The sequence below is a fragment of the Poecile atricapillus genome, chromosome 6, assembly GCF_030490865.1.
Source record: "Poecile atricapillus isolate bPoeAtr1 chromosome 6, bPoeAtr1.hap1, whole genome shotgun sequence".
NCBI lineage: Eukaryota > Metazoa > Chordata > Aves > Passeriformes > Paridae > Poecile > Poecile atricapillus.
Genome location: NC_081254.1, coordinates 26277992 through 26294528, shown reverse-complemented (window position 1 = coordinate 26294528; position 16537 = coordinate 26277992). Strand labels below are relative to the sequence as shown.

General features: G+C 43.8%; 1 protein-coding gene across 3 annotated transcripts in view; it reads right to left on the bottom strand.

Moving 5' to 3' along the window:
- NEURL1 (neuralized E3 ubiquitin protein ligase 1) overlaps positions 1-16537 on the bottom strand; it is a 142215-nt gene that overhangs the window by 82149 nt on the left and 43529 nt on the right. Inside the window, exon 1 of one of the 3 annotated variants that reach the window (XM_058841025.1) lies at positions 766-896. The exons of 1 other annotated variant lie outside the window; for it this stretch is intronic. In XM_058841025.1, the coding sequence (XP_058697008.1) occupies positions 766-799 (34 nt within the window). In that variant the 5' untranslated portion in view covers positions 800-896. Of the gene's footprint in view, positions 1-384; positions 466-765; positions 897-16537 lie in introns of those variants that run through there. One more of the 3 variants, XM_058841026.1, reaches the window with a different exon arrangement.

The window sequence follows — 16537 nt, the reverse complement described above, 5'->3', positions numbered from 1 at the left end:
TTACCTGTGTCTTTCATATCCATGTTTACTATTGTGACAAGGAAGGGTCTCTGAAAACTCCATTCACACCTCACTGAGCACGCAGCACACTTACAACGCCCAAACCCATACAGAACATTTCAGAGCAAAACACAAGTTTAATGCTAAGGACTGCAGTATTCTCACAGAAGTATTTATTGCACGAGATTTGTGCAGGCAGGGACATGGCTCATATTGCACACTGTCCATAGATTCATATTCTGGCTTAACGCTGGTCTGTGCAGGGCATTCCAGTCCCTCTCCAGCTCCTCCCTCGCCCCGCTGTACATCACCCTACAAACCCAGGGAGAGGGCTTCACTCAATAGCCTCAGCTTCGTCAATTCACATCAACATTCATTCCAAACCTTATCAATTCAGCGAAGAAGAAACTGCTGGTGGAAAGGAGAAATAAGGTGACTGCTCTGAGAGCGCGCTCAGCTGCCTGGCCGAGCCCATCGGGGCCGGTGTTTCCCGGCGGGGCTGCCAGCGCACACGGATACACACGGACACAGCTACTTTTCCTTCGACCCTAACACGTCCCAGCAAGCCCATGAGCTGCCTGGGCAGGTATCTACGCCTTATCGCCGTGGTGCAGCCAGATCAGCCCCATCCCAGGCCGGGCTCCCGCTCTGGCCAGCCCCGCTCCTGGAGCGGGATGCTCCGGGAGGACGAGTCGGGCAGGACCCGCATCTCCCGCCGCACCTTTCCCAGCCGCCTCCCGCGGCGGCGGGGCGGTCGGTCCTTACCGTAGAGCAGGTTTCTCGTCACCTGCCCTCCCATGTCGGCGCAGCCCCCGCCCGGCTCCGGCTCCGCTCCGCAGTCCCCGGCCCACGCGGGACCCGGCTGCCCCGCGCCGGCAGCCTCCGCCCACACCCGCGCCTCCCGCCGCGGCACCGGCGCTCCGAGCTGTCATCTTTATTTACATAAGAAGGAGGAGACTTCGAGGCTTCCTGAAATAGCTGCCGGCGTTTCACCGATGCAGCGTGTCCCCCCTCCCCACGCACACAGCGCGGTCCCGCAGCGCGGAACGCGGCAGGCGAAGGCATCCACGCGTGGCGCTGTGCGGGGCCGCCGCGGCTGCCGGCCGGGCTCAAACCCAGCGGTACCCGCAGCCCCGGCAACGCTCAGAACAAAGCCGGAGGCACCACTGGCTCCACGGGGGAGGAGAAAAAAAAAAAAAAGAAAATAAAAATTAAGAACTCTTTTATAAAACCAAACTACGCTGGCCATGTGAAATTTTCGCACCCCACTGCAAAACCCTGGAATAAATTAGAAGGGGGAAAAAGAAAAGTTAAACAAAATGTATTACCGGACATCACCACACCAGTCTTCAAACGGCCTTTGCAGGTTAATTATTAATTATTTAATAGCAAAGAAGTGCTCGAAACGCAGAATGGTTCGCCGCAGACTGAAATAACAAAAACATTACCCCCCGTAAACTCTTTTGTGTGGGGCTCGCATGCTCAGCCCAGATACAATTCTTCCTGCGCTCCAGCTCATTACCTCTGCTGATGGATAATGGCCAGCGTTAGAAAAAGCGGGGGGATGCCGAGAGTGGTGCAAGGAGGTGCGCAGGGGACCGCAGCCAGGGATGGTCCCTCGGTTGCTCTCTGCATCCCGCAGTTCGTGCAGGAACTTTCTCGTTCCCTCCTCTCCATCCCCAGCACCGCACGCCCCTGCCCACTCACTCCTCTCCCTGCATTTCTCCTGTCCACTGCTCTGTGGGTAAATTAGCACAGCAGGCACCGAGCTGCCACAGCCAGCCGCGGCAGATCCCAGCTGGCTCGTTTAAAACTAGCTCATGCATCTTTATGCTGCGCCGCAATTGCTCTTCTCTCTGCAAAGGAGCGGGAGTCAAACTTGTACAGCCGCGAGTGCAGCCCTGACTCCCAACTCTTACCATGGTGTTGGGCAAATCCTGCCATCCCACTGCCTCGATTCTGCCACCGGAAAAAAGGGGAAATAAGATTTTCTCTTGCCTGTGTTGTAAGGATTATTTGCTTAGGACGTCTGTGTGCTGAGGTCTCAGCACTTCTGGAGGAAAAAAACCAAAAAATCCCAACAACAACAAAAAGAAAAGGAAAAAAAAAAAAAAAACAGTGCAAAAAAAAGCCCAAGCCAAAAAGCATAGTCAGGGTGTTTGCACTAGTGCTGCGTGCTTGAGGAAAGCTGTGTCCAGCATTTTCAACCTGCAAGAGGAGCCTCTCCCGAGCCCTCCATCCAGTCACCACTGCCGGCTCACCCACTGCTCCCACCTGCCCAGCCGAGACGTGCACCCGGACCCCAGAGCCAAGCAGCAGCTCTTCATCAGCTGAGCAGTGCACAGGCAGCACTCTGCTCATTCCTGCCCCAAGTCACACTCTGCAGAGCTCATGGCAGCTTCTTGGCAGAAGAATCTTGCTTTTTTTTCCTTCTGTTTTTTTTTCCCCCTCCCCAGATGATTCTGCATTTACAGCAGCAGCGGGTGAGGTGAGGACTCGTCCCCAGGAGCATCCTGGTGTGGCCCCTACACCCCAGTGGGTGCAGGACGTGTCTCAGGTCACACCAACCCATCACAGCACCCTCCTCTCTCACTGGCTGCTGGGGACTCACGGATGCCACAAGGATTCTGCTGGTTTCATCTTCTGGGGGTCACCTCACCCTCTTAGGCTGATGGCAAAGGGTCCAGAAATTTACAACATCAAATACCATATTTCTCTTGGATGAATGAAGATTGACTTGGACATTCAATCCCAAGTTTTTTTCCTCAGTTTCTCATTTCAGCTCTGCTTTCCATCCTTAGCTTAATCTTGCTACAGGTCTGTGAATAATTGACTTCTTGGTTGACTGCCTCAAAAAAAGATTGCTAAGAAAAAAATATAATTTCATGTTGGCCCAAAAATGAATGCTTCGTACATCTCACTGAGCAAAATTTTTCTTTAACTCAAAATGAAGCATTTTATTTCAGTTATTTTTACATCATTTTTTTCAAGTTACGGTCATCCAATCCAACTCTGAAATTATATCCTTAAAGAAAAAAAAAAAAATTAAGCCCTTTGTTTTGAATATACCAAAAGAAAAACTGTGAATTGCTATCTTGTCTGATTATTGTATTTTTTCCAACTTATTGGCTTTATTTGTTTGTCTGAAGGGGAGGGTGGAGAGGGCAGACTGCCAGAATGAGTCATCCTGTTTGGCAGAAAATTATAAACAATTTCAATTGATTTTAAAATTGGGGTTTTTTTTTTCCAAAAGAATCCAGCATCCCCTCCTACCTCTGAACGTCCCCCTGTGCTCTGGAGCAGCTCCTGGGTAACACAGACCCTCAGAGCCATCCACAGCAGTAGAATGGCCTGATTGCCCTGTTCTGTGATAATTCCTTGAGGATTATTTGCCATATGGCAAATCTTTCCTTCACAGACACATCACACTGAAACTTACTGCTGATTTGCCCTGGTCACCTCCAAGCCCATTTCAGACCTTTATCTATTCCAAATTACTCCTTCATCTTTCATGTTTCAGGTTCTCCCCTAGACAAAGGGAAAACCTACCTATTGCCCTGTTCCTGTATTTCAGTTCTCTCTGTCGATACACTCTAGGTCCCCTTGGGGTGTTTCTTTGCCCTTGTCAATAAGGATAAGGCCTCCCATTTTGGTGTCAGGTATAAAAATCAATAACATCACCGTTTGCACTCCCTTCTAAATCACTGACAAAGGCATTAGGTTGGACCCAACAAAAACCCAGCCCCTAAATCCATTTCCATTCATGAACTGCATCCAGCAAACTCTGGCCAAGCAGCAGGGTTGCTGTCCAAGCCAGGAGGAATCTGCTGCAGGAGTATTTTGAGGCAGTGTCTGATCTTGCTAAATATACTTATTAACCACAAGAGTAGGATGCTGAGGCTGCAGAGCACTTCTGAAAATAGATTCATGGTCATCAAGCCGTGTATTAAGTAAAACCTTGGATCTTTCCAAGCAGCCTTGAGCAGACAATGGGGCACCTCTCCCAGCCCTCCCAGGATAAAATCCCTAGACCTGGGTACCAGGCAGGGTGGTCAGGAAGGGTTATGTCTATCTGCATTGCTTTCCTGGTGTCCTGGTAAGAAGGTCAGCAAGGAGGATGCCAAAGAACCATCACGGTCTGGGAAAAGACATCCCAAAATAGCCAAACAGTCCATTCAACCCTGACTGAGGGAAAGCAGAAGAGACACCTGCGGGGAACCACAGCGGGGAGAACCAGCTCTGCAGAGACCTGTCTTGCACAGGAGGAGACACAGGAAAAGATAAAAAGAGAGAAGAAGAAAAGGATGAAAACTCCAGCTCAGAGAGATCAAGGATAAGACCATACTTCTGCACAGGCTAGGCCAAGAAAATGAAAATCCAGTTCATGCAAGCCTCATGTAGCTAGAAGTCCTTTGGAACTGTATTTGACTCTATGGAGAATTGGAGTTAACACTTCATTAGCAAGACAAGACAAGAAATAAAACCTCCCTTGATGAGGGTTTCATCTCCTTTAACAGTGCTGCAGATAGAGACATCCAGCCAAGAAACAGTCCAAAAAGTTTCTTTGTTTCAGCATGGGTGAAAGGTGGCAACTCTGGAAATCAATCTAATATTCACCAGGTATATGGAACCTTCTCTTAATAACTTTTAGGTCTAAAAGTTGCAATCAGTTTCTCTATTACCACTTACACTTCATTCTATGGTAACACGCAGATTGACTAGCAATTACCTTCTTTTTACTCAATGCAGTAGCTCCCAGCTACTGGAGCTCATCTAGGAAGATGGGATAATTTACAGGTACACATTCTTAGGTCTCTTTTCAGAATGAGTCTCTGACTGCTACTAGGGGGAAACTTCACCTGTACAGAAAACATATTTCCTTCAGGAACCTCTGCCTTGTAACTTCAGAGGAAAAATTATATTCTCAGCAGGAAAGCATCCAAGAAAAAAATGTCTCACCAGTATGCACAAGAAACAGCTATGAAACCTTGCCTTCTATGCATTCTTTTAAAATTAATTTATTGCTATTAACAGACGTGACTTAGACAAAGGTGTGTCTCCACCTTCAATCCTTTATCTGTGATGCAAAGACACAGATACTGCTGTAGCAAGCAATGTGCTGATTAGTTGACCTTTTTGCAGCCATTTGGGAATATAACGAGTTACGTCATTATTAAACATTATTATAAAGCTGCAGCTCTGGATGAAAGACAAATCTCATAGCGTAAGTCAAAGGAAATTCAAAATTCTGGCTTAAATTCTTAAAATCAAAATCACGACTCATACCTACAAACTACAGCACTGCAACTGCTAACCCAGGTGGCTCAGTTATCCCAATACAATTCTCTGCAGGCACAGCAGGAAGGGGAATTTAAGGACAGGAAAAATCTTTAGGCTGACTAACCACCTCCCATTTGCACTTAGCTTAAATGAGACATCAGCTGTGTTTGCCTTAGTGACAGGAGCTGCAGCAGCACAGTGGTAAAGGCTGTCTCTGGCAGGGCAATAGAGACATCAGGGAGGTGTTGCAATGGATGTCCAGGTTGTGGGCTGAATGGTGAAGGAGAGCCAGAGGCCTCATGCCACTGCTCAAGGGCTGTCACCCCTGTTTATGTAAAGCCAAAGCTGCCACAGGACATCCGAGTCTTAACCCTGACACTGCCAGCACTCAGCACTTTATCATAACCTCCCTGCCTGACTGTCTGCAGGAGTGGAAGAGAGAAACAGCAGTGTTGGAGAAAGTCAAAAAACAGAGGAAGAAGGATTTCTACAAAAAGGAACTGAACTGACCTCAAGCCAAATTGAACAGTATTTTCCCATCAGCACATACATGCTCACAAGCCCCCACTGGATGGGGGTTTATCTTTAAAGAGAGTAACTCAGTGCATGAAGGTGTCAGGGAAGAAATTCATGCACCAAAAGCAAACAACGCTTTCTCTCCCTTGAATACTTTTGGGATAATATATTGAAAAAACCCTGTGGAAAAACTAAGAGGAAGCAAGGACTGAAAATCACAGAATTCAATGTAAGATGTACTTGGCAATAAAACCTTGCACTGAGCTAACCAGTAGCTTTTAAATGAGACAGAAAAACTGTGTCTGTCTGGGGCAAGGTCCCTGGAATCTGCCAGAAGCCCATTCCTGAGGGCAAGTATCATGCTGTGCATGACACCAACTAGGCCTTCAAATGCCTCCAGCTCTGACCTTCATTTCCATGCTAAATTAATAGCTTTGCCTCTCACTGCCATTTCATATTACCTCTTCAAGCACAACAACACTCAAAAGAATCTTAGGCTTATCCAAATATAATGGAAAATGAATATAAAAACATGTCAACAGAAGAAACACTGTAATTTTAAAAACCAGAGAAATGCTGATTTATAACACTCACCTGAATGGACTTACATTTTCAGAATTAGAGAGAAAACTAAAGTTTCTATCTTAAAGCAAATCTCATGAGAATATACTTATTTAATATTAATCTTTATTTTATCTTTAATCTCATGAGAATATATTTATTTTTACTTTAACTGGAGGTACGGCACAATGACAACATGGCAGAAATGTGTTATTTCAAGCCCAGTTCTGTGGCTGTTAAATATTTGGAAACTTTAAACAGTGTCACATGATAAGGCACTATGGCAGACTTTAGCAACACAAGTATGATGTCTTTCCACACGAAGTTACAGGGTATACTGGTATAATATATATACTTTAGTATTATATAATTAGCTCATTCACATAACACAGGCAACATCCAAATTCTGCACTGGAATCCTAAATTATTAGCTGGAATCAACAGCATTTTTATGTCATTTTTGCTTTAAAATGTGACTGCAGTGCAAACACTACATTCACTTTCACAGTGCTCCTGTGGGAAGAGGTGATGCCTCTCTGCCTGAGCTAAAGAAGCATATTTTGAGTTTTTTCAAAAATTTTAATGAGGACCTTTTCAAGTAACAGGTTAATTCACTCTAACAACCTTCATTCAATGCCCTCTGGAAAGGCAGGACTCTGTGAAATCAAAGAGGTAAATAAGGTAATCAGAAAGCACCAGCACCAAGGTCAGATAGACAGCTTCCACTCCAGCACGTGATAGCTTTTGAGAGCCTGACTTTGTAATCTTAATAATGTTTCCTCATCAAAGAAATGCAGTTTCTAAAGATTTTTCTTAGTAGATACAATGATAAGAGTGAATAACCTCTCTGTTTCCTGTGCCACCCTTTCCGAGTAAAGCCTCTCATTTACGCGCAGGGATGTTTGTAACCAAGCAAAGGCACTGTATGTTTGTGATGTAAATATTAGCCCAGCAGAGAAGCACCTTTTTATTACCCTGCTGAAAGTCCTCCAGGGAGGACAGTGAAGGGCAGCAGGATCCAGAAGAAACCTTCTGGGCTGGCAAGACGGGCAGGCAGGCAGGCTCACACCAAATGTCTGTGAGAATGTCCCCAGCTGCATGTGCCCACAGAAGGTTTTAGCCTGGGCTTTGAAAGGTTCCTGGGGTCACAGAGGACAGTCGGTGATCCTTGTCCAGGAATGACTCTTCATGCACCCCTTTTCACCCCAAAACTTTCCTGTCTCCTACTACAGGGCCATCTCAGAGGAAATGTGACTTATTTACCTTTCCTGTATGGAGCCACTTTCACAAACTCTTTTACACTGGTCTCCAGGGAACCAAAGGAGCTGGAGGTCAAATACTTCAAGGGCAAAATGCATGGCAAAAGTGAATTTTCCAGCCCTGGTGAGAGGAATCTTGCCAGTGTAAATACCAAACAAATCATGTCATGCCTGCTAGAGGTGTTGCCCCTTCCCACTCCCTCTGTTCATCTTTTACTCACTGTTCTCTGGTCTTCTGCTCTTCTTCCCCAGATAGTGAAGTTTTGTACCTCTCCATCCCAGACTCTTTGTGGCCTTTCAGGTTTTATCCTGAAAGTGAAATTTAGCCTTCCTCTCTTGTTATGTCCCTTAACTCCTTTCTTCTCTTATTCAAGCGAAAAGACATTTTGACTCTAACTCAGTCTCACAGAAGTATCACGAAAGGTCACAAGCCAGATGCAGTAGACTGGGGCAGCTATTATTGGAATGAGAAAAGAGTTTTGGTTCTTCAGCTCAGGAAAACAGGACTTAATCAGTACAAAAAATTCACAGCTTTATCTTCACCAAATGCCACTTTTTTTATACTACTTTATCAAAGCACAAAGCAGATGAACATAAAGTGCAAATATTGCACTAGGTAGAGCAATGGTGATGTTTCCCTCAAGTCACTTCTCCATCCCACATCTCCATTTCCAGGAGAAGGGATCAGAGCAGGACATGAGACTCGTATTACCAAACGCAGAAAAATGTCCATATCCCTAGGATCTAAACCATGCTAATATATTCACCACTGCATCATCTAGACTGTGTGTCTCTGACCTACCACAGCTTCTTCTGATCGGCCGCAAACTTCCGCAAACCAAAACAACACTGCTCCTGCCGTTGTGCCTCTTCCTCCCATACACCATGCCTCCAATCCAAAGGTCTTTTTCACTTCTCCTTCCTCCCTCCCCCAATTCTTTGTCTCAGCAACCTCTTCTGTGCCGCCCACACACTTGGAGAGCGGAGAGCAGACCAATCTGGCAAGCTCAAATAACAACAAAAAAAAGGGAAAAAAAAGACATTTTCTGGCCTAGAAGACTCCTCTGTATTTTTATCTGGAGGGAGCAATCAAATATCTTCTCCTTTCACCATGAACCAAAGGGAATGGCGATGGATCCCAAGGCCTCACATTCTCACAAATCAACCCTCACAAAAATAAGGGGGAAAGGCTGGTGTTTCTTCTGGACACACAGGCACCTTTGACTAGGAACATCAAGCTTCTTTTCAACCTTCTTCCAGCCCCAAGCACCAGTTAAAAATATCAGTTTTTACAAGGTGGGTTTGGATTAGTCAGTTTTCTTGTTAGTTTTTCTTAAAAAGAGCTGAGGACAAGCTCTGCTGCCTGCCTGGAGGTTCCTTAACCAGCCAGGCAGTTGCTGGCACTTCAGGGGCTGCTGGGCTGACTGGGCATGTGCCTACACACACAGCACAAGAAGAAAGTTTGGAAAGATGCAGCACCCCCTGAGTGCCCACATGGCACTGGCAACATTTACCCATCAAGGTCCCAATTCTGCAATCTCACCAGCACATACAAAAAATCCACTCTGGCATAAAGCATCTAATGACATTAATGGCACGCAGCACAGTAATATGGTCCAGGCATGTGGAAATAATCACAGGCCCAGAACCCAGGATGACTGATTTTTTTCCCATTCAACATATGTTTTGCTTAGATGTCTGCTTCTTCCCACCCTTCCTTCTCTCGGTCTCCCAAATTATTATTTGGTTTTGGGGAAACAGAGAAAAACATCTTTAAAACAAAAACATTAAATAACACCTATCTAAGAAAAAAAAAATGCTTAACTTAAATATAAACAAGATATTTTATTAAATACACACATTCCTATTAATAGGCAGAATTTGACCTCAGTACAAATGGTCACTTGAGCAGATAAAATACATCTGAACTCTATTCAGCATGAGGGGCTAAAAATAATGTTTGCGATTAGAATCAAAGAAGTTGAGTTTCAATGAGAAATAAACACTGCTTATTAGGACCAAAGTGTCTGTTCCACAGGATGACTCAAAAACTCTAAGCCATTCTGTGCAGCTATTTGCTTGTTCAAGGTGACCTGTGAGCCATACCCCAGGCTAGTAAAAATCAGCAGTTACATCATTTACAACACCAATCCAAACAGAGTGTCTCTCCTCCCTATCAGGTCATCTTAACTCAGCTGTTCTTATGTCCTGGAGACATTTTAGCTGCACAAAAGCATTTTCACTTTTGCAGCTTTGTGCCAACTATGATGACTCCTGTCACTTTAGCCTTATGTAGCCACACGGACAAAATGTCCATCTTCAATGGCTTTATCAGCACAGCTGCAGTCAGAGTCATCATAATGCTGACAGCCTTTAACCAGGCTTTCACCCAGGATCCGCCTGTACTTCTCTAGAAAAAGCAAATTCCTACCTGTGTCTCTAGAAGTAGATCAGCCACCACACTCTTCACCAGATTTTCTAAACTGGACATTTTCACACATCTCTTGTGTAACTCGAGGGGCCAGCACCAGCACCACCTGGGTGGCAGCAGCATGTCCTTGTCCACAGGAGGCACTTGCATGTCGCAAGGGAATCCCTACTTGACTCTTACCCAGCTTTTACCTCCAAAGAGAAATCACACACAACTGATGCTCAGTGCTCCCCAACTTCAACCAGATCTTTATCAAACTGCACTCTGAGTCACTTCTAATTCACACACAGTGAACGCAGTCTGCTGATATTTCCAAGACCTCATTCAAGGTCTGACTGTGGTCTCACCCCCACTTCAGAGACTATTTGCCCTTCAGGTTCATTGAGAGGACAGAAGAGAATGTTTTTCATTAATGTAGAGTAGTTTAGTATAAATCTTTCTGTCCATCTAGATTAGGATAGGATATGTCCTATCTAGATAGGAACATTAAGACATGGGCATGACAAGATAAATATCTCTGCACGTTCCATGTTAGCATCACAGGTGTGTACACTAGATGGACATGATGATATTTCAGATGATGGTCCTTTTAACAGGTTCAAGTCTATTGAAGAGTCATGTCTTAGGAGTCTGTGGTCTTGGTCTTCCCAGACATTAGTTTTTGCTTTACGACAAACCCTAGTACCAGTTGTCAAGGCAGAGGTTTATTTAAGAGAATATGTACAAGACCCATACCACAGTGTCCCTTAGCACTCCCCTTTGAACTGGCTGCTCTTGGGGAGGGCAGGGAGCCACCAGTCCCTGGATGCTCAAACAGCAGAGTTTGCCTGCTGGTCACTCCTTCTGGGTATTGTTCATACTAACCTAAAGCTCTGTAACTACTTTTTTCCTCATAGCCTGCCCTATATTGCTGACACCATTTATCCATCTGCTGCTTTGCAAGTCTGTGAAACACCTAAGAGGCTCAACTCAGGCAATACAGAAAAGCATCTTTATTCAATACCTCATCTCACCTTCTAGCAAACAGAAGCAGTGTCTGTCTCCCACAGCAGGGATGGACCCTTAGCTGGGTAAAACCATAGTCAGAGCCAATACTTGTTGGGATTTAGACAACTTGAGCCAAGGAAGGAGACTTGGAAGGTGTTGAAATTTGAGTGGGAGAGTTGTGTAAAGACACACAGAAATATTTAAAGGAAATGGGTACAATGAAGAGGAAAGACATTTTTGCTGGCTTATGAAAATGAAACATACTCAAGGCTTAATCTGCCACTACTAAAATCAGTAAGAATTTTGCCAGTGTAGCAAAACAAAAGCAAAAATGAAAACAACATCTGACATTTGCTATGTCAGACTCATACAAATTGCTGTAGTTAATAGCCTAAGAGATAGATAAATAATACACCATAGGCAGCATACAATTTTAAACTTTTGCTTTCACAGTACAAAGGTACCATAACCTGGAGAGTTTTGATGCTTGTAAAAGCTGTTTCTGCTGACTCATGTTTAATAAGAGATTTTTCATTTGAATAGTCACATTAAATCTAGATGACACCAAACAAAAGAACATGTGAGAGAAAAATATATTAAAATACAACATAGAAATAGAAGATAATTTGGACTAAACTTTGTTGTAAGCAATTTATAGTTGAAGTAGCCTTCAAACTTAAGTTCTTGGAATGTAAAAGGCAGAATATTTCTGTAAATTATTGTTTGGGAACTGACCATATAAGCCTCAGAGGCTTATCCAGTATAAATGAAAGCATCTGGCCTTGTATCTTTAAGACCATAATGAGATGGCTGCTGAGCAGTCACTATGGAAAGCATGATATTCAGAAATTAATATCTCTCTGAGCACAGAACATAGAATGAAGATAACAAGGCAGAACAGAGAAACAGGACTTGGACTATCACATCAGGCATTCTCAATGGATTAGTCAAGCAGGCAGCAGACCTGCACTGAGGGACAGCAGAAGAATAGGGTAAGGAGCCTAGCCCTAAACAATTAACCTTTGGGTAAGTAGGAGACCAGTATCAAGCAAACACAACTAGAACCAGGCCTGGAATTTCAGGGCAGTCAAAGCTGACGTTAGGTCCTATTCTGGGAGCTCTGTTTTTCAGAGGCATTTCCACAATTTACAGGCTGTGGGATGCAATAGGCTCTGATATCATAATTTTCTAAATACTATCTGCACAGCAGATGTTTTGTGTGTGCACACCACCCCTCAAGCTTCAACCATCTGTTTTTTTACCTAACAACTCAGGTGTTCATGTTTTTTAATCAAAAGAATAAAATGGGCATTTTTTTGTCTTCTTTAGAAGAAAATAAGGGGGTTCTTCACTTTCGTCTGCACTCTTGCAAAACCTTGTTAGAAAAAAAAAAAATAAATAAATAAAATGGAGCACTAGATGGAATTATTCCCCTTTAGCCCCAGGGAAAATTACAGAGTAGGACTGTAAGAGGGTGAATTAGCAGCACACACAATGGAGCCTGACACCACCTGGCTTTCTTCTCCCTTTTTAAATAAGCAAAGAGTAACATGAAGAGGTACCATGGAGACAGAGAGCTCCAACACCAGGCAAGGTGTGGAGAGGAGAAAGAGCAATTCTGGATGAATGCTGACATCTAAACATGCCAGCAAGGCCAGCAAGGACCAGGGGTATCACAAGTTGGTCAGATCTAGAGTCCTTTGAGGACCTCAGACTGCCATCCCTGACCAGCTGAGGATCAGACCCCCAATAAGAGGCAACCAGCATCAGATGCACAGAACTGGGACACACTGCTCAAGAGCTGCCCTCTCCTCTCCCCACAAGGGATGAAAGCCAAGCATCAAAAAACTTTTTAATGGACCATCACTAGTGATGGACCAGCTGTGACACTCGGCAAGTTTCTCATTATGAGCCCCAGAGAAATGGCAATCATTGCAAATGCCGTGTGGTTTAAGTTCAGCATCTTTTCTGATTAATGTTTGTGTACAGGAAGCTTCCCTGCTGGAGCAAGTTCTTTCACTATTTCTTCCTATTCAAATAGGATTTATACCATTAAATTAAAAAAACTATTTTAAACTTATTCTAAAGTTAAAATATGCAAATTTCAGTGCAAACGAATGCCTCTCCTCATTTCCCAAGCCTTACAACATCGCCGCAATATCACAGTTCTCCCTCAGCCAGACTGTAGACATCTGCAGTGGTCTGAAACACCAACAGCAAATATGAACCCACCATATGTAGAAATAAGTTGCATTCAACACTGATTCATGCACAGACAAGCAAAACTGTGCTAACAGAAATATTTGGAGAAAGTATGTTTCCCAAACCAAACACCTACAATGACCCAACCAGTAAGAAGAGGCATTATCATGAAGGGCTCTGTCACGTGCCATGGAAATGAGCAGTGAATGAAAACTAGTTATTAACAGGTCAGAAGCAATTAATTGTTCAACCAGAAGCAGAGAAATTTTAGCTAAGTAACACACATCCAAACATCACAGATTTACCAAAGTCAGTTAAGGAACTGGGAATGGGACCACTCAAATTGTTCACTGCACACAGAACACCCAGTCCAAGGTGCCACAGCAGACCACAGTGACCCTTCCCACTGTTCCCAGACCACCTTCAAGGGATAACCTGTGCAGCCACCACCATTCTAGGTTCCTCTGCTCATGTTCCCAGCAAAGTGGCAATTTCAAGTGTGATTTTTCTTCCTTGTGATGTGAAAAATTATCAAAAACAAAATCTCCTTTCCTAAAGGTCACCTACTCAGCCACTTTAGTTGACACATGCTATCTTTAGTACCAAGAGGGACTCTGGAGGATGTCTGACTGTCAACAGCAATGAAATCTGGAAAAAACCTACAGCTGTAAAAGGGTTTGCTCCATGCCCAGTCCAGAGGATAACATGTCCACAGTACCCTCTTACACTGCAGCTCACTCCTTTCACTGTGTTTACACCATCAGCTGTTGGCAAAACATGGCTAATGCATTTATTGCTTTGCGACTTAAGAACAAAATGTCTCATACAGGAACCTGCTCTGACTGTTGACAGAATCAGACCAAGGCTGTGGATGAGGACCAGGATCTCATTGGTCATTCCCCACTCCTCTTTTCATGTGGAGCAGTCTCTCCATAAGCCTATCTTCTTCCTGGTCACCAAACTGGTCTTTGCTCATTCATCTGTGGTTCAGGGCAGGGAACAACACAGGGGAGCTCAAGGTCATCCTTATCATTGCTCTATCCAAATGGGAGCCAAGGAAATGACAAGGAGAGGAGGGCTTTCTCCCCCAAAAATGAGGATGAGTGACAGTGGGGCAGCACCACTGCCACAGCCTTTGCTGCTCCTTTATGGCCACCCTTCTCTCCAAGTCAGCTCCCTTTTGCCATGTGTGGAGCAGGGCACTGTTTGCCAAGTCATGTTAAAAAAAAAGGAGACAAGGAAACTAAATGCAAGTGTGAGTTATTTTATTACGCAGGGTGGGTGTGAGTTGTACTCCTCAATACCACAGTCTGCTCTGTGTTTGTAGGCTTTGCTCTGCTGTGGCTCCATAAATAAGTAATCACAGAGAGCCCCAGAGCCTCTCTTCAGTCCAGGAACTTTATGTGGCAAATGAGTCATGAGGAGTTAGAGGGACGGAACTGAGAGATACAACACCTGCCCTCTTTCCTACAGCTAGAATAGACCTAGGCCATCCTCTGAGCTTATCCCTTCTCTAAATCATTTCTCACACTTTCATACAGCTGAGAACATGTGTGAGAAAGGAAAATAGCCATGTATTTTGTCAGATCCCAGAGATGCTAAGTGTTTTACAGTTTAAGAGGCCAAGGTACTCTGTACCTTACAAATATATACATGCTTCCATGATTGGAAGTTAACTAAGTCAAATTCTGTAGCTGTAGCACCAGATGTACAACTTCTGTTTAGCATCATCCTAAATTTGTTCACTATTTCTTACATCTACCTTGACACAAGCAAAGCAGCAGTAGAAAAACTAGATATAAATATACAAGAGAATAACTGGTCAAGCAGAATGCAACTTTTCTTATGTTATATCTGTCCTTCAAAACTTTCAAGATACATCCATCAGGAAAAAAACACCCCAAACTTAAAAAGAAACAAACCAAAACAAGAGAACCTGAAAGAAAGATTTTTAGGTTATGTGCCATAAAGCAGAAAAGACAGCACAATAGCATGGCCCAGCCTTCTACAAACTGTCTTCAACACAAGTCTGGTGGGACATCTTTTGGAAAAGCACAGCACACATCTTCACTTTGGGTTAGAGTAACAGAAATTTGGGAATTTTTGTCACCTCATCTCAGCAGCAGTTTGCAAAAACAGTCTTCAGCATTCAATTAGCTCCCATTTCAGAATTAGCAAAATACATTCCCAGAGCTATCACAGAGAAAAGACAAGAGATGTGTGCTCTCTCAGACTCCTGGCTACTCTTTGGGTGGCCAGATGAATGGATTTTTAAAGTTGCCTGTTATTTCAGTGTGACACGAGCATTTTGTCGCATTATTCCATAAAAACAGAACCCACCATCTCCAATCAGATCAAGGCACTCTCCATTTCAGAAATGACTTGTCATTTTAACAAAGGGATCTTTTTAAGATGCTGTCCTCAAGCCCACTAGGCCATATCCTGGGGTGAATGTGGAAGGGGAGGAAGGGAATACACCTTTGTGCCATTATTCAAATGCCTGCTAGCAACAACGGCTAAAAAGGCTGAGAATTTAAATGACTTAGCATCTAAGTAGATTCACTAGAAATACTTCCAAATATTTTTCCTAGCAGATAGCCTGAAGATATGCAAAGATTGGAAAGTGCATTCAAGGTGCTGAATCTGATGTTGCTGTCTATTTGTGTCAGTACAATTTCCAAATCAAAATACTGAAGCAAATGGTCTTCTGCAGGGAGCAGATGTTTGAATGCAGTGATGGGGATCAATTAAAGAACATAGGTACAAATGAAATGTTCATTCTGTTTCAGCCTTCTCTAGCAATGTGTATTGTGCTTCACAGAAAGGAGATGACTACACCAGAGACAAGAATGAAAAATTAATTTCATTTTCTCTAACGGTTGACTGCTGGAATTTAGGAGAGTGTCTTTCCCAGAGAGATACCACCTCACGCAGTAAGACACTATCTGATGTTTTTAAAAGCAGCAGTAATGTTCTCCAAGTCAGATGCATACAGAATACAGTCTCTGAAGCTATTCTGCACAAATAACTGTTTTTCTCTTCTATTTGGTTGCAAATTAGGTTTGAAAGAGCTTCTCTACCTCCTAACAGTGAGTGAAACAGCACTTGTGAATGACTTGGGGAAGCAAGAAAGCATAGCATAGTTCACTGGATGCTGCAGCACATGAGGATTTTCCATTTGCTTCTTACAAGTTCACAGCTTTTGCATCTAAAATACTTTATTATACTATTTATATTTCACAACACCTTAGATCAAAGCAAGATGAAGTCATCATTTTGCCAGGCTCTCTGCAAGGTTATG